This window comes from Schistocerca nitens, chromosome 1, assembly GCF_023898315.1.
Source record: "Schistocerca nitens isolate TAMUIC-IGC-003100 chromosome 1, iqSchNite1.1, whole genome shotgun sequence".
Lineage (NCBI taxonomy): Eukaryota > Metazoa > Arthropoda > Insecta > Orthoptera > Acrididae > Schistocerca > Schistocerca nitens.
The window spans coordinates 172,662,256-172,681,718 of record NC_064614.1 but is presented as its reverse complement, the minus strand read 5'-3'; the positions used below and the strand labels follow the sequence as shown (position 1 = coordinate 172,681,718).

The window sequence follows — 19,463 nt, the reverse complement described above, 5'->3', positions numbered from 1 at the left end:
AATCAATGTAGTAAATGTAGGAATGGCTGGGAAAATGACAGCTGACTATACAACAGCTTCCAGGAGCTTCAATAAACCTTTCAGTGTAACAATTCGAAGTAAGGAGCAGCAGAAGAATGAACAATACTACCATTCTGGAGACAAAGTCTAGTTTACAGTAAGACTGAATACAGGTGGAGGTGCTGGGGCTAGGGTGTTGGATTGCAGCCTAGAATAAAGAGCACAATCTCTCTAACGAAACTGGCCATAGTATTTCAGGCAGAGTTGTTGCAGAATGCCATGAATCGCTTGTGAGGCCAGGAGAAGCAACAGGGTAAATTCACTGTGTGTTTCTTATCACTCAGGAATTAGTGGTAATGAACAAATTGATAGGCTGGCCAGGGCAGAAGCAATGACTCCATTTGTTGGACTAGGAACTGTCTTAACCTGCACTAAGTTTGTGTTAAAACTAAAATTTTGTAGCTGGACCAGGAGGCAGCACATAGAATATTGGACTAAAATCCCACACAAAAACAAGTCAGGCTAATATGTCAGAACCACATTTTAATAGAATTTATGCAATCATGAGGTTGAATAGGAAGCAGATTAAACTCAAGAGTAATGACTGACTATGAGAATTTCAGGAAACACCTGCATATAGTGGGTATAGAGCAAGAAGCCCCCAAGTCAAGACTATCCAGTGTGAAGCACTAGACTCCAAATGACACAGAATATTTGGGACCGTTAATTTCTCAGAAACTGTGTGTGATCAAGACCTAGTAAAGGATTTCCTACAACTCTTTAAGGGCACTGGCTGACTTTACTAGAATGACGCAGATAGAGACTGTACCATCAACCCAATTTTGGTGTGGGCAACAGTGGGCTAAGACCACTGTTGTTCTGTGCCGCTAAGTAAATCAGATCCACAGGATGTGAGATCAAGATAACAGTATCAGAAACTTGAACTGTAGTAAGTTCAGTCTAACCTAACATGTTTCATTCAGTGTCTTGGTGACATATCATCAGACAGTTTCATATTATAACATAGCACTACCTGCAGGGATGTAGGTTGATGTTACTAAGTGATAATGTATAGTTTCCAGTTGCTTCGCCATCATTATAAAGAACTGTATAATTTGTTATCTTCTGGTTTTTAATTAACTTTGCCCTCGAATTTCTGAGCATTACAAATGGATATTTGGAAGTTGTAGTGGTTTATGTTTTGTGATTAGTTTCATTCAGTATTGCCTATGTACTAGTAAAGACAGAACCCAGAAAATATGACCTGTCTATGGATGATACTGATTTCCCTTACACTTGATGCTAATTAAAATTGTAAATACACAATCCTAAATTAAAAATCACTGATGTGACACAACAAAATCTTTATATAGCAGTGGTATCACCTTTCATAGTCCTCCAGATGACAAGGTTATTGTATTCTGTAAAATGGTATGGCAATTTCCATAAACATATATTCTTTCTACCTTTATTTAATCGTGTTTCATAGAAAGTATGCAAGCACAAAATTGTGATATACATTAAGGATCATTCTGTTTTAGCTCACTAAATCCATCCTCCCCTTTCCTTTCATATTACACATTCTTGGGTAAACGCTCTGTGTTCTACACAACAAAAATGCTGTTCAAGAGGTAACACACTGACAAATGCATTCATTGTGGCAAGATGAACCCATTACTTACATTTTATGCAGCCACATCTATTACAATAGATTCCACCAAGCAAATGGGTGTACTGTAATGCAAAATCTTTTATCATGCAGAAAACAGCCAATAAAAAATTCAAAATACCAGTAACAAATATTTGTGTTCTCCAGTTTCCCATCATCATTTCAAATTATGTTCAGTAATTGCATTATATATTTAATGTATCTAAATATTAAAATGCCTGCATAATTAAACATTAAGTTCTTTAAACTACGTTATACTCTATGCTCAAGCCAATGAAAGAATACATTAGTGAAAAATTAAAATACTGTACTCCGCGATTTCCAGTCAGTGCAGCATAATGAAGAGGTGTCCTGCCCTGATGATCCATGATGTCTAGTCTCATACCTTGTTCAATCTGTTCTTTAGCAAATGCTATGACTTGAGGTGGTACCTGCAATGAAACAATAAATATAATCAATTTTCTTGGGTCTTGAGTGATAATGAATTTCTCTCTCTCTCTCTGTCTGTCTCTCTCTCTCTCTCTCTTGTGGAATGAGTCAATACATGGAATATAAATATCAATCCATAAACAGCAATGCCTACAACAGTAACAATCCAGTAGTGGTAATGAACTTTACAAATAGTAGTATGTTCAACATTACTTTTCTTTTTTACCACCTTAGATTCAAATACCAGTTATCATGGATTATTATATTTATTTATTTATTTATTGCTTATTTAGCCTGGCCAGATTAAGGCCTTAAGGCACTCTCTTGCATTTGACACCCGGAACAACACATACCAAAAATAAAAAAAATCACTTAAATAACAATAATAATATTAATAACCATAATCATAATAATTGAAATTTATCATATTAATAATAATAATAATAATAATAGTAACAGTAAATGGGATTTAGAATGATACAGATTAGTTTAGCATATTTGAAGCCAAGTTTACTACTACCAGAAGTGGAGGGGATAAAGAAAGAGAAGAAGACTGAAATGATCGTGACAGTGGCTGTTAGGGAAGGAAAGGATATAAACAGAGAGCTCTGCTGACAAGGGGTAGGGAAAAGTTGTCGGGGAGCAGACTGACAAGGGTGAGCTATGTAGACTATCAGATAGACAGCTATTGTGACTGAAGGTGGGCAATTAGCTGTCTTTTGAAGTTAAGAAGGAATTTAATTTCTTTTATATGTTGATGAAGCTTGTTCCAAAGCTGTGTTCATCGCACAGAAAATGATTTAGAGAACATGTCAGCGTTATGTGATGATACAGAGAGGATTTTACTTTGTTGAGAATATGTATTTCTGCTATTACATTACTTTTCTTTTTTACCACCTTAGATTCAAATACCAGTTATCATGGATTATTATATTTATTTATTTATTTATTGCTTATTTAGCCTGGCCAGATTAAGGCCTTAAGGCACTCTCTTGCATTTGACACCCGGAACAACACATACCAAAAATAAAAAAATCACTTAAATAACAATAATAATATTAATAACCATAATCATAATAATTGAAATTTTGCTGGAAACCACACTGGTATTCATCTAAAAGCTTATTTGATGTTAAATAATTAGCAATTATGTAATTGAATGAGGAGGGGAAGAAAAGGGAAGGAAAGGGAAGGAACTGACTATATCAGCTGCATCAGGGTTTTGCATGGAATCAGTGGCAATGAATGAAAATGTGTGCCAGACCAACTTGCTGGGCTTACTAGGCAGTTGCATTAACCACTATGCCATCCAGACACAGTGTTTATCACAGTGTGTAAGAGTTGAAGACTATAGAGGGAGTGCAATGATTCAGAAAACACAGAGTATAATAGTCTCTATGCTTATTGGCATTCAGCCATGATAACTGTTAGTAGAGTGATATGGCTGAAAAAGCGCACATCACAAATGTACTGTATACAAGCATTCATTACCAGTTCCAGACTGCATGAGCTTTCATACAATAGTCCTTAGAGAATAGCATCACCATAGTCAAGTATTGGAAATAGTCGTTTCTTTATAAGCTCAAAAGGAAATGCTTTCTTTATATTTCTGTAATGAGGGATGTAACACTGACACCTTCTTACAGACTGCAGTCGTGTGTTCAGACTGGTATAAGTGATGGTCCAGAATTATCCCCAAGAAGAAGAAAATGTTATTTCTGTGCTATTTAGGATTAATGGTGGAAGAGATTCTCTGATCTGAGGGGTAATAAGTCTCCTGTGAGTGACTAAGATTGCTTACATTTTACATGGTTTAAGTTTCAAACCTACATTCTTCACACATTCTGATGGGGCAAGTAAATCACAATTTACACATTGGATAGCTGTGCACAGATTTGTTGGACTTGCACTTAGATATAACTGAAGGTCGTCAGCATACAGGTGATATTTGCAGTGGGAGAGAATAGTTGACACATCATTAACATAATATATTATAATGAGAAGATTAATGGCCTCAATACTGATCTTTCTGTTCTGTGTGGACCCCTGATACTACATCCTTCCATTGCAATCTTTTTGTTCCAATCATTACACACAGTGTTTATCACAGATGATCAGACTATCTTCGTATGCTCCTTGGGTGACTCACCTCCCTACCCAATGCCACCTATCTGCATTTACTGTCCATGTCCTCCATGCTCGTTAATTTTTTAGATTCCCACTGGAGCTCAAATGAAATGTGCATCTGCACTGAAGGTTAAAAATGACTTATTTTAGGCAGTAGGAGATCACAGAGAAAATTCACCATTTTCGCTGTAACATTATCATGTCCTGCAGCTCACAAACGATTTTGTGCAATTGACTTCCTGACTGTGTTAGGGGTTACCAGCTACAGAAAAGTTTTCATTTCTACCAACTACTTATACTTTAAGGGAATTAACAGTTTGCACCCTTGTGTGATGGTCAAGTAAAGATATTAGTGTGGTGCAATACTCATTTAGATCTTCAACAGTTGCAGATTTGGCTTTACTTATTCTTAGACCTTGCAGATTTTCCCATGGAACAGCAGGTTAGTGGAAGTCCTCAGTTCGAGAGTGAACATACCTGAGCACTGCATTCCTCACAGATTGACTATCTCGGTTGTGTAGTTACTTGTAGCTGAGATGATTATCAGACATCAGGTGCCATTTGTGCCATATCCTGTGCTGTGTCTCTGATATTCACAAGGTGTTTGAGCTGGTCTGTAAGCCATGGTGCTGGTTTTCTCATTACTCTTACTAATTTTAGAGGAGCATGTTTATCAAATAAATTACTGAGTCTCTTATTGAATGTAGATATACATTATTTCTGTCAAAGTTATTTCCTGCTGTTGTATGCAAAGAAATATCATAAGCGTCAGCTGTAAGCTCAGACATATTCATGAGCTTAAAATCCCTAAAAGTCACAACTTGTGGTTTGTTATTTGACCATTGCAATGAGTATGTCATGAATATTACAACATGAGCAGACAAACTAGGTGCAGAAATCTGATCAATGCAAATTATAGTAGCCAGAGATTTGGTTGTGAATACAGCAATCAATAGATGAGTGTTTGCTGCATGGTGAGTAGGCTCAAGTGGAATCAGAGTAAGGTTTGAGCGGGAATGTAAGCTGTTTTAGCAGTTGTTTAGAATATTTATGTTGATATTTCCAGTTACAATTACATGTTCATACGAAGGTGCAGCACTTGATAGTGCAGAGTCAAAGCTTGGGAGCTGTCCAGCTTTAGACATATTGTGTACTACACATATGAGACACTGTCTGTTGAGCAGTTTAATTTCAATGACATGTATTTGGGCTGATTGTCCTCATTTTTAGATTTGAGCACGGTCTTGGGGAGCAAGCTTGTACTTGCCACTCAACCCCATCATCTGTTACATCTGTCATGTCTCAGAAAAATTTAACCACTGAGACTCATGGAACTGGAATGGATATTCAGATTCAGCCATGTCTCTGAAAGGAGTACAACATGAAAGATGAGTTCCTGAAACATGCAGTGCAGCTCCATCAGGTTGGCCACACTTTAGTGTGAACAAGCTGTAGTGTAGAGCTATCATGGGTTGTTTCCACTATGAACCAGCGCGTAAAGAGAATGGCTGTCCCAGAGTCAGTCATAGCTTAGCACCTTGCAGAATGCAGGGGGGTGGGGCGTAGGGAACTGTAAACAGGCAGGTTGTAAATGGGAGAAAGAGGTTGAAGGAAGAGGAAGTTCGAAGGTCAGGGAAGCTTGTCTGAAACAAAGTGTGAAGGTTGAATCTGCTTACATTTTCTGGAGATCAATAGAACATGGCAACAAGATTAGCAGTGTATGGTAGTATGAGAAAATTGTAATAAAAGAGTGATTATGCTGAAAATAATAATGTACAAGGAAACAGTTAAAGCAACAGATTATACTAAAACAGGAATAAAGTAATAATGTAAAAGGAAACAGTAAGAGCAGTCGAGAAACCGAATATTTAAGTTTATGTTGCTAATGAATAAAATTATAATTTGGCAGTAAATGAATCATCTGAATCAAAACTCTGTGAGAATATGAAGTAATAGTGAAATAATGACTATACAGGTGTCGCAAATATGAAAACTGAACAAAGAATTATAGCTAGCACTAAAAGTAAACCTACACAAACAAATGATGGTATTTGGAAACTATTTCCAAAGAAAGTACTACAAAATAAAATGTTTCTTTAAAAATATCGTTTTGGGCTCTCACAGCTGAACTTTCAGCATTGCAGCATAACAGCAATCGTAAGTACCGAAATAATTATGAAAAATCCGCCTCAATTGCACAAACTACCTGGTGTTTACCTAGGTTTCAGCGTGGCTTATAAATTCTATGTCATTGCTCACTGAGTGCTTTTCCACAGCGGTCTTTATGATTACCCTGCCACCCCTGGTCCACACATTCTGCAACCTGAACTGAGAGATTGCACTGTCCAATACTTTCATACTTTCAGATGTAAGATCATCACGTTTGGTGACTCCTGATTTAGCTAATTTCTTCTTTGCACCAAACACTTCACAGTGTTTCTGAACGGCATAAATTACTATTATATGTCCAGATGCTGCAGAAATATAGTGTGCCACCTGACCTCACTATGGAAATTGAATAGCTGACGCAAAATTACTGTTGACAGCTGTGGCACCACTAGCCAGATGGTGCTTGCCAGTGTGAGTGCCATCTGATGTGGCCACACCTTCCAAAATCCTGCATATGAGCCAGCCCAAGGTCAGTCTTAGACAGATGTGATCCTATAGCAGTGTTTTTAAAATGGAATTGCATGCCAGTAAATTTAATAGTTTGGTTCTCACTCAGGACTTGGTTTACAGGTGTTTAATCATTTTCAGACTCTACTGGCTTTACTAGTAACTTGTTTGACTCTGACACTCTGCAATCTTCTTACTTAAAGATAGCACTGCTTTGGGGAACATTCTGTAATGGATCACAATTTATTGTATAAACCAGAGCAAGTCCCTGTTAGTTTTGTGGGTAGATTGTCTTTACAAAAGTGATTTTTGACACAAGCAAATTGGAATTTGAACATTTTGTGACTAGGCATGAGTGTGGGTCTACTACTAATACAAACTATGTGGAGTTATCAAGAGCTAATGGCAGCAATATTACTGACAGCATAAGTGTTAGCAAATGCAACAGGTATGTCTTCCATGCTACCTGTGTTTATGGCTTTTCCACAATGTGAAGTGTGGAATGCATAGCCACCAACAATTGCAGTTGTATTTTACAGCTTGCCAAATTCCACCACAGGTAATAATCTCAAGCTGCATCACCTGATACAGAAACTAAGAATCTGTGAGGACTTGAGCTGAGTAGATTATTTTCTTTATTAGAAAATAAAAAAAATAATTTATTTTGATGAAGAAACATGTTATTGCTGCCAGGTTTGAATTTCGTAAATGAAAGCAGGTCCTCAATCAGTCTTATGCAGACTGAGTCACTGAACTACATGAATTAAGTTGGAATTCCACTTTTGAATGTATGTGCGTGCAGATCTAGGTGACTCTCCAATCAGGGACACAATAGTGTATCTTACCCCCAACTCAAAAGCAAGGAACCATGCACTGAGGAAATTGGATCATTTTCTGTTGGAAGTAATGTGAGTAACTCAAGCCTATGAAACACCCTACATAGCCAGATTTTTCTTGCAATGGAAGAAGACATTGTGGCAATGAGTTATGTGGACACAGTGCTACCTCTGGCAGAGCCCTCACTTTCCCGACAAGCTAGACAACCCTGAGGGATGTTTCCCAGATCGATTAAAATATGCAGAAGTTCGGCCCATACATAAAAAAGGCAAACAATATGAATTGGCCAACTATAGGCCAGTCTCACTGTTACCAATTTTCTCAAAAATATTTGAAAGATCTGCATGTGATCAGATCGAAAATCACAATTCATCTAACAGCATTATCTTAGACAATCAATATGGTTTCAGAAAAGGCCGCAGCACAATCCATGCAATAAATGAATTAGTCACAAAAGTCAGCAGATGTCTTGATGATAGAATGTGTGTGTCAGGCATCTTTTGTGACCTGTCCAAAGCCTTCGACACAGTAAATCATGACCTGCTTCTCCAAAAATTGGCACGCTACGGTTTTCAAGGCAAATCTCTTAGCTGGATGTCATAATACTTGGCAAACAGAAAACAAAGAGTACTTATTAACATCAATGGCAAAAAATTTCTCTCTGGCCGGAAAACCACTCAATTAGGTGTTCCACAAGGTTTAATATTAGGGCCACCGCTTTTTCTTTATTATATTAATGAACTCTATAAATTCCACAAATTTATGTCAATCAGCTAGTAGGAGATTTCAACAGTCCAAAATACAGCTTCTGATTTATACATGCTTATTACAGCTACAGGTGTCAGAAATGCACACTAAAATGCTGACTAAAATAATATATTACAATACATTTTTGGTTAAGTTGTACACCAATGATCTTAATTAAAGTGATTACACATTTCATATCATGACAACAATGTTCAGTTTTTGTTAACTGTGCATCAAACATTTACAATACATACATAAATGGCACATAGGTCTTGTAGCAAATCACCCGCTTTTTTTACATTGCTGCTATCCAAATTTATTTATATTTAATAGCACATTATGGGCAAAACTATGGAAAATTCTAATTAATTAAAATTGGCAATTAAACACAGAAAACTTATAATGTAGATGTTGTTTATGATGTGTGCTTACTTTATCCACCATACACTGCCATGCTGACTGTGTAGCTGTCCTGCACAATTACCTATGCTGACTTTAATTAAACATTTGACTCAGTCACCTCTCATTGGCTAATTAAGTACATATAAATATGTAAATAGCTCTGATTTGTCTCCATGAGGGCCCTCATATGATATGTTGTACTTTGCTATAGCTCATTTACTAAGACTGCTATTAAAGATAGAGTTCATTACAAATTATTTCTTAGTTCAATAACTAATTAGATACACTAATGTGCACAGGAAATCTAATGCACACAGTCAATCCATCTATCACAAGAAATGTCTTGCTGAGCTCTTGAAGTTTGCATATCAAACTCTGTTGTAAGTTTTGTGGTTTATGTTGTACATGTGCAGGTGTGTATAATCCTGATTACCCATTGTGCAGAGCACAACAGCCTGCATGATGTCACATTCAGACCTCAGCAAGTTTGACAGCCCCAGGTGTGCAACCTGCAGCAGTCTTTCACAGGTTCCATGCCTACCCAGCCTTCTGATAAAAACCAGAGCTGCTTACAGGCCTGTAGCGGTACTGTGGCACACAGAAAAGCTGCGATGCAGAACCAAAACAAACCACCTCGTGTCTGTTATCTATTTGTCATGTCATGTCATAGAAGGACATTGCACCACCATAAAGGCTTTGTGAGTTAGATATGTTCAAATGTTCACACCTGGTTTAGGGAATACAACTGATTTCGTACCTCAAATCACCCTTAAGACCATGGCTGCTCTGTGTTTCTTCAAATTTCATCTGGTGCCACTGGCTCTAAAAGATGCCCTCAAAATAGAACTAGACAGACTCACTCATGAAAATATGTTACTGGCTATACCACATTGTCAGTGGGCCTTTACAATGGTAACAGTATCTGAGCCCAATGGTACAATGAGGCTTAGTGATGACTTTCATCTACATACTCCACAAGTCACCATATGTTGTATGCCAGAGGGTATCATGTACCACTACTAGTCATTTCCTTTCCTATTCCACCCACAAATGGAGGAAGAGAAAAACAAGTGTTCATATGGCTAAGAACAAGCCCCAATTTCTCTCGTCTTGTCTTTGCAGGCACTATATGAAATGTACAATGGTGGCAGTAGTAATTCCGCAGTCTGATGCAAATACCTGTCTTGAATCTTTGTCAAAAGCGTTTCACAAAAAGAACATCATCTTCCTTCCAGGGACTCCCATTCAAGTTCACAAAGCATTTCCATAAGACTCGCATGTTAACTGAATCTACTGGTAGTAAATCTAGCACCATGTTTCTAAGTTGCTTCGATGTCTTAAATTGAGCTGACCTAGTGGAGATCCCAGAATCTCAAGCAGTCAAGAATGGGTTGCACAAGTGTTCTTTCACTCCCAATAAATTGAAGTCAACAATTTATCTTCATTACTCCAATCCTTAGAAGTTCATTCCATTTCATGAGATGATAAATGTACAAGCTGAAGTGGAAACTTGCCTCTTACTAACCAGAGAAGGACTCTTTGCAAAATTAGACTGTGGCACCTTATTTAGTAAAATTGAGCTTGCATAAGAATATTTTCAAATTCCCTGAGACACAGCATCACCTGCCTTCCCTCATTCTCAAGATACCGTATGACCTCTACTATTACAACCAGTTACCTTTTGGAATCTCACCAGCCGCTACCATTTTCCAGCATTTTGTACATCAATTACTACATGGTATTATAATGTGTGTTGCTTACCATAATGAGATCTTGGTTACACATTTTATGGACGAATTACTTCAAGGCATTCCAAGCTGTGCTGCACGTCATGAAGATATCTTGGTTCAGGTGAGACTCCACAGGGCCACCTTCACAACCTCAAACTCTTTTTGCAGAGTCTGGTGACAAAAGGACTCAAATGCAACCTGTACAAGTTTTCTTTCAGGTAACCATCCTTCACATACTTGGGGTTCACACAATCTGGCGTAATGTACTCGGACGAATGGAAAATTATTTCACAGTGATCAGACTGCACGCAGCCACCCATGAAAGTAAAATATGTATAAGAATTCTGTGTAAGGTCAACTATTATGACCATTTCACTGCAAATGTAGCTAAAATCTCTCACCCAATAAATCAGCTTTGACTCCAAGGTGTATGTTTTGAATGATCACCTTGATGTCGGCAAGCTTTCAGGCTTTGAAAGATTACCACAAGCAGGTACCACACTTGACAGCAAGCACCCCTTACCTGCCTCTGGTAGTAGGAACAGATAGATCCCCCTATGGTATAGGTACAGTACTGTCCCATATGCTGATGAGCCAAAACATTAAGACCACCTGCTTAATAGATTGTTTGCCCATCTTTGGAATGAAATATATCACTGCTTCTGTGTATCAGGGATCTGACAGTCTGTTGGTAGGTTTGTGGATGTATGAGGCTTTAGATATCTTCATTCAGCTCATGCAATTTGCATAAATAATGGGCCGCTGATTTGTGTATGCAGTGATGGCACCTGATAGGAACCCAGGTGGGTTCCACAGGATTTCCATCAGGCGGATTTTGTCTTTGAGGCATCAACATGAGTTCATTATAAAGCTCCTCAAACCACTGTATCATGGTTCTGGCTCCAAGACCTGAACAGTTATACTGCTGAAAGACGGTTTCGCCATCAGGCAAGATGTCAAGCATGGAGGGATGCAGGTGGTTCACAGCTGTCAGCATTTCTTCGATTACTATCATAGTCCCATGTAAGTGGAGCAGAATGTCTCCCATAGCATAATACTCCTCCCATCAGTCTGCTTCTGTGGTGCATTGCTCATTTCAAGCCATTGTTCAACTCAATGATGGCATTTGTGGAGACAACAATTGACCTAGTGTAGCAAAGATGTGATTCACCCAAAGAGCCAACACATTTCCACTAATCTACACTCAAATCCTGATTGTCCTGTGCCCACTGCAATCATAACTGATGTAATTGGGTCACAACACGTGAACACATAGGGGTGTGCTCCAAAACACTTTTGTGTGGGTGTGCTCCAAAACACATTTGTGTGCATCAGCATTGTGCTCATTTGGCAGAGATGCCTCAGATCACTACCTATCCTACTTTACAAGTCTCCGAACCCCATATTCTGTGAAGAGTCATGGGTAACCAATCAGTCAGTGCCTAGTGATATCTTCACTGTCCTCCTCTCTCTTTCCTCTTTCCATAGATGCTCAGGACAGTAGCACATTAACATTTGACCAGCTTCACTGTTTTTGAGATACTCATTCACAGGCACTTTGTAACAATAATCTGCCCTTTGTGAAAGTCACTTATCTCCATGGATTTTCCAATTTGCAACCTATATCTTCACTATGGTGATCTCCTGCCCATGTCTGATCCATTTATATACTTTTGTTACGGTATCACGTGCTCACAACACCACCAGGCAGCATCCATGATTGCGGTGATCAGTGGTCATAATGTTTTAGATTATCAGCATACGAGGTGCAATCCAAAATTTTCAGGACTGATGCTGCCATCTGTTGAAAACCTTACCTTTGGACTAATGGTCACCATCACCCTTGAAGTAGTTCCCAACCCACATGTACACACCAGTCCCAGTGCTTCTGCCACTGGTCAAATGTTTTCTGGAAGTCCTGTTCTTTGAGGGTGTTTATCACCACCAGCAATGCTTCTTGAATCCTCTCTAGAATGTTGAACCGACAGCCTTTCGACTTGAGTTTCAGTTTTGGGAATAACGCGAAGTCACAAAATGCCAAATCTGGCGAGTACGGTGAGTGGGGTACAACCACCACGTTGTTTTTTGCCAAAAAGTTCCTGGTAAGCAAGGATGTGTGACAGGGTGCAATGCCGTGATGCAGCTGCCAGTTCCGTTGACGCCGAAGTTCAGGCTGTCGTCGCTGCATGTTTTCATGGAGCCATTGCAAAACGTCACAGTAGTACATGGAATTCACTGTTTGGTTGGGTGGAATGAATTCTTTGTGCACAATTCCCCAGGTATCAGAGAAAATGATGATCATGCTCTTCACTTTGTTCTTCACCTGTCTCACTTTTCTGGGTCTTGGAGAGCCTGGGCTCTTCCACTGGGACAATTGTTGCTTTGTCTCTGGATCATGCTCTGTCCTCCAAACACTTGTTGAATCATTGCAAGGGTCTCCATAGCACTTTTCCCGAGATTTGCGCAGAATTTGATACACATGCACTGTTCTGTTCGCAAATCCATCATAAAATTGCCACACACCAAACACAGAGTATTACAGAAATTACTGTGGATGCACAACACATCCTCCCAGCTGAATGCCACTCGGCATGATGACTCATCAGATATGCAGCTCTCGCCACCTATTGGTGCAAGTTCTACTACTCCTACTTTCCAGATGGCAGCACCAGTCCCAAAAACTTTGGATTCCACCTCATAAATACCCCAATAGGACAGAGCAATCTGTTACATGTGCTTCTAAGGCCTTTTCTGCCTCCCAGCAACACTTGTAAACAGAATGAGAGACCCTCACGGTCATCTACACACTTTGTACGATAACAGGTGACAGTGTCGCATAATAACATAAATATCACAGCTACAGCACCCTGTCACCTGTTGAACATGTGTACTGTGTGGAATTTTGCCAATAATTTTCTGACAAGGGGAAACTGATTTGGAAATACGAGTATAAGCACCAGTGCAATATATTGTCAATGCTATTAAAATCACAACTGTGAATGTATGAGACTTGAAAAATAATACACACATCAACATCAGCATAAACTAAGTTTGTTTTAACAAAAAAACCTAAATATTAATGCTATGAGCCAACACAAATCATCTGCTGAGAAACTGAATTCTGCATTGGTGGTTATGATATTATCTGATTACATGTTTATTGTATGAAAAGTTGGAAACTAGTATTATAAAATATATCATTTGAGTAATACAGTGTGGAAATGACAGAAGTAAATAAAGAAAGGGTCTTGAATAGTGTGTGCCAAAACTGGTGATGTAATTATCTCAAAAAAATTAAGAAAAAGAATTTTACACACATTATGAATGGAGTGAAAGAATATTTAAGTATTTATGCAAAATGATTTTCGGTGGATATATTTAAAATGTTAAGCATAAATGACTGTTTGTAATGAAATGTGGTTGGCTGTATATGGACTCTGTCTAGAGCAGCTGGTCATGTGGCTCACTGAGAGCATGGAGAGGATTTTTTGGGGGTCTTTTGCTGGTGGATGCTATGAGATGACTACACATGAGTGAGTCTGGAGTATAGTAGATGGGAATACAGCTGTAATGAATCGTACAACATGATACATCTGTTGCTCTTTTAATATTTTCTAATATTGACAATGCATTTTTTCTCAATGTGAATCCTTTGGTTTAGTTTGATGTTTGTGGACCCATAATTTTTATATCATGCTTATTTATCTACTTTCACTATAAAAAATTATCCAAAATTAATTGATTATTTAAATCTCAACAAAATGTAAAATATTCTACTTAGCTTTTCTGAATTGCACAGGTGATAACTCTCCCTGCATTATATCCTACATTCCCATAATGCTCCTGGCCTCAGTCTTCATTGTCCTTACCCATCTAAACCCTTCCCTGTTCCCCTTGTAGCACTACAAGGTTCTCTATTACACCAATGCACTCAGTCTGTTTACTTTGCTCTCCCCACCCCTCCCCCCACCACCCACCCTAATCTAGCCTCCCGACTGCACCCCCACCCCCCTTGCCGTTCTATCCCTCCCCCTCTGTGGCCCATCTTCTTCATTACTCCTACACAGTTGCCTCTCCCATTGTGCACTGTTGCTCACAGTCTCATTTCAGCTACCAAAGACTGTCGTCGTGTGGTGTGTGTGTGTGTGTGTGTGTGTGTGTGTGTGTGTGTGTGTGTGTGTGTGTGTGTGTGTTGTCTATTTTCGACAATGGCCTTGTGATGAAGCAGGCTGGGATCTTTTTAATTCCTCTCTTGTTTTGCCATCTGACTCCTTAAAATTCATTTTTTTTATTCTTGACTAATTAATGTTAACATACGAGAGTATAATCTGCATGTCCATAAAAGGTAAATGTTGGCCCTCAGTTTTAAAGAATATAGCACCAGATATAATTTTGTGCTTAGTTTTCTGTATGTAATTGATTTTCTAATCTATTTTGACTAGTCCTAGTTAGTATCTTTTGTTATAGGGCGAAATCAGTAATTGTTGCGTAACTCAAATTCTATTGTTGAGTTATAAACAAATAAAAATTCTGTACTAATTATAAACATTTGGAAGACAAAACACTGGCATTCTTTAAGTATTAATTTGGCTCGATTTGAAAACATGTTAGCAAAGCCAGCCCTTGATTTATTCCAAAGTAATTACCAATTTTGTCAAAAGTATTGTCTGCACAACTATATCTGTTAATTTCATGATTAAACAAATAATTCAGCATAACCCTCGTGGTAGGAGAAACTCTTAAAAAGACGGAAATTTTGTTATGTATTCAGATAATTGAATGAGGTACATTTTAATTGTAATTTCTGTAAATTAAACATTGAACAATGTGTAGTTTCAGTGCCTATTATTGTGATGATATATAAGGGCCCAATTTTTGGTCCCGAGACAGTCAGTCCATGGTTGATTTTCAGACAAGAAACCTGTATTGGTTAGAACAACAACAATGCATCAACTTAACTGTGAAAGTGCAACCAAAATAGGCCTTGTGTTAAAACAACGATGGTGTCAGTTCAATTTATTTAAAAGACTGTGGACTGTGTGGTTGGATTTTACTTGATGTTCAATGGTAAACTATTGTAGCAGTATGCTGACGTATGCCTGCAAACTATTAATGAGGCTTACCAAAATTTGTCAATACTTAACTGGCCATATAGCTATGTAATATTGGGAGGGGGGGGGGGGGGTTGTAAACAGTGAAAGTAAAGAACTATGAATTGCAACTGTGCACCTGTCAGCTACATAATTTATAGTAGTCAGTGTTGAACACCCCCCACCCCATTTTTCAGCCAGTATCACAACGAAGTATGTCGACACCGAGGACCATCAACAAAGAAATGTAGCAGGCAAATGTCACATATGGTGCCCTTGCGGTTGAGGAATATTGTTTGTGGGCACAATAAACTAGGACTCATGAACTTTGAACCAGTGAACCCAAGGGCAGTGTACAGTGCAGTGATTTGAAGGAGATGCAACAGCCAATCAGCACTTGGGGTTCAAGGCCACAGTAGGACAGCAGCCAATCAGTGAGCGGGTTCTATGGAAGCAGCCACTGAGTACAGAAGCAGCCAATCAGCACAAACAACTGGGATAAACAAGATGTCTCCCCAAGAAAGTTACAACTTGTACCTGCAGCAGCTGTGCAGACAACGAGTTGAGATGACAACCACAGCAGCAGCAGGAGAAGAAGAAGAAGAAGAAGAAGAAGAAGAGGAAAAGTGAATAAGAATAAGACAACTTCATAGCAAAAGCCATTTTATATTAAATGATACATAATGAGTGGCCTTAAAGAACAAGACAGTGCAACTGAGAACAAAGCTGTAGAGGTTAAGTTTTTAAATGAACAGAAAGACCTCAGTGGAACTGGTTCTGTACACAATAGTGGCTATAAATCAGACATGAATGTAACTTTCAATGATGGGGATGAAAGTCCTATTGTAGGTGGAATGATAAAAACGTCATCTGTATTGTGTGGTGATGTGATCGAAATGGATGAAAACAATACTGAAGTGGATGAAATCGTTAAGTTTAAGGGGGAGGAAGCTAGTAGTGAAAGACAGCGAGTGCAACAGTTTATGGCAGATGGAAAACTGGAAGTGATATTAAGGCAAATTATGAGTAGTATGTGTACGAAAGAAGACATTAGTAGTATGAAAAAAGACATTAGCAGGGTGGAAAAGAAAACTGACAGCATTAGAACTGACGTGGTTAGCTTAAAGGATGAACTGAAGAAAGAAATTAAAAAGGAGATTAAGGTAGTCAGCTCTAATCCCTCAGAATCAAGTAAGAAGGTTCAGGTGCCAGTTAAAAATTGCGATCAGAATATAAAGAAAGTAGAGCAGAATACTAATGAGAAATTAACACTTATGAATAATAAATGTGTATAATAGAGAAATAAAACTTTGTGATGACTATAGTAGGAGAGTGGAGGCTTTTGAAAAACAGTGTAAAGATGAAGTCAAAGCAGCCAGGAAATTTTGTGCTGAAAATATGGTTAAGATTAGATTAGATTAGATTAGATTAGTACTTGTTCCATAGATCATGAATACAATACTTTGTAATGATGTGGAATGTGTAAATTTGAGAACCAAATCAATCAAATTAAAAATGATTTTGAAACAGAGGTAGAAATCGTGTGTGCAGTAGTGGTAGAGGAAAAACTGGTAAAAGTAAATAAAAATGTAGATTCAAAATTATCTAAAATAGGAAAAAAGATGGAAGAGGTACAAAATCTAAAGCATAGAGTATGTAGTGTACTAAAAAGTCCTTCATTTGTTAGTTATAAGAAATTTAATAATTTTGAACCATATGAGGAAGTTCATCCACTGGATTTCATTAGCGAATTTAATCATTTGCCTGAAACATGGAATGACAAAGAGGCAATGTCATTTGTGAGAGGTTTTTGAAAGGGGGTGCTTATGGATGGGCAGCTCAGGTAGATGATAGCTGTACTTCATGGCAAAGCTTTGAGAAAGCATTTCTAGAAGAATATTGGTCCAAAGAGAAGCAGCAGAGAATTTTGAGTGAATTTTGGGGAGGAGAGAGATTTGACTCTAAGAAGGGTATTGTGAAAGGTTTCTGCCAGCCTTGGATAAACAAACTGAAATATATGGACAAAGAGCTAGGTAGTGAATCAATAATTATGGGTTTAGAAACTAAGTTGCCTCAGAAAGTTAGTGAATTGCTTGTACCTGCCCCTATTGGTAATATTAGTGATTTCTTGAATTATGCTGATAAAGTGGAGAGGGTGAAGTCCTCGGTGGAAGATCATTGGAGGAATTTTGATGACCATAATTAATCAGGGAGATAATTTCAGGTAAAAATGATGAACAGGATTAATTACAGTAGAAATTCAAGGAATGGTTGGGTGGAGAATAGCCAGAACGGGCATGGAAATGGTAATGGAGGAATTCAAGTAAAAGAAATGGAAGAGATGATATTAATTCTGGATCAAACTGTTTAAGGGGCTCCGGAAAGGCTCAAAATCATGAAAAGTTCAATTTTTACTTTTTTGCGTTTTCTGAATCTGCAGACTATTACCTTTTAATAGATATATAATTTATTCAATTCCGAAGACGACAACTATTTTTAAATTTTTTTTTAAATGTGTTCTACATGGGCGTGACCCACTGTGGCGCTGTTAAACTGCTGTCAAATGGTGTTATTATTAACGTCCGTGTTCATCAGGTACATTTCAGTGATGTGAGATAAAGTATGTGTTGTGGCTAACCTGTGATGGTTCAATATATATCGCTGGTGTGATTGTCGATTGTTTCATGTTTATTTACTCTGTCGTTATCTCGGAAATATTCGTAATTAATTCTGTTTCTTGAGTCTCTGTTTTGTTGAAGTATAATAATGAGTAAAAGTAAAGTTATTAGAAATCCTCTGAAGGCTTTTAAGAAAAGGAGAAATGTTGGAAAGCCAAGGTATTTAGAAATATTGGAATGAAGATAGGTTCTAACATGGTACGAGCGATGCTTGCTTTAGACAAGGAACGCCTTCGGGCTGCAGACAGGGCTGTAAAGAGTCTAGAAATACAAGCAAGAGTAAACAGGAGGAGGAACAAGAGGAAGCTGGAGGAGGAGTTTGCAGAGGATGAAGATAATCTATCCTATGGACCTGGAATGCACTAAAAAGTTAATCCAATCTTTGTCGCTCGATTCCCAAAACTTTTATTTTCTCATACTAATTACATGTTTTCTAAGGATCTTCCACACATATTTGTTTCAAACTTTCAGTAAATGTTATACAGTACCTTCTGCATAATTTAACACAGCCTTTTTCCAAAAAACTGTATATTTTTGAATATATAAATAAAAAATTGCAAAAAAATGCTGTGAATTTTCATTACAATTGAAAAAAAATCATCTTTAATAACTGAACTAAAATTTTGTAAAATCCCTGTGTTAAGTTGTAGCCCATATTCCAATAAATAATCTGTAAAAAGTTCAACTTCCTACCTCAAATACTTTGTGAGGAAAGATGTGATTTATAAGCGTTATTTTAACATTGCAAGTATAGGGCGTTCCGGAGCCCCTTAAACTAGATAATGCTCCAGTTTTGGTTCGCACTAGAGCAGGTAGTGATGAAGAACCACTTGTATATAAATGTGCTGTAATCACAGGTAAGGGCAATGTAAGTGATAGTAGTAAGAGGAGTGCAATTTCTAAGTCTAGTGAGATGTTGAATGATGGTGTGGGTGGCAATGTTTATCCCATACAAGGAGAGGAGGAACTTTCTATAATGTGCACTGAACCAGAAATAAGACCTAAAAGCAAGTAGTTGGTTCAGTATTCTTCGTTGGTTTCATTATGTGGTGATAATGCTTACCCCAGCTATCTGTCTCATTCTTCATGTTTCGTGAGACAGTCACTCTCTTCTCTTATCCCATCTGTAGTTTGTAAG

At 38.0% G+C, this 19,463-nt stretch overlaps 1 protein-coding gene across 1 annotated transcript in view; it reads right to left on the bottom strand.

Moving 5' to 3' along the window:
- The window catches only part of LOC126244799 (serine/threonine-protein phosphatase 6 regulatory ankyrin repeat subunit C-like), a 297,603-nt gene that overhangs the window by 68,466 nt on the left and 209,674 nt on the right, over nucleotides 1-19,463 (bottom strand). Inside the window, exon 10 of the mRNA XM_049948268.1 lies at nucleotides 1,981-2,100. Within this exon, the coding sequence (XP_049804225.1) occupies nucleotides 1,981-2,100 (120 nt within the window). The remainder of the gene's footprint in view (nucleotides 1-1,980; nucleotides 2,101-19,463) is intronic.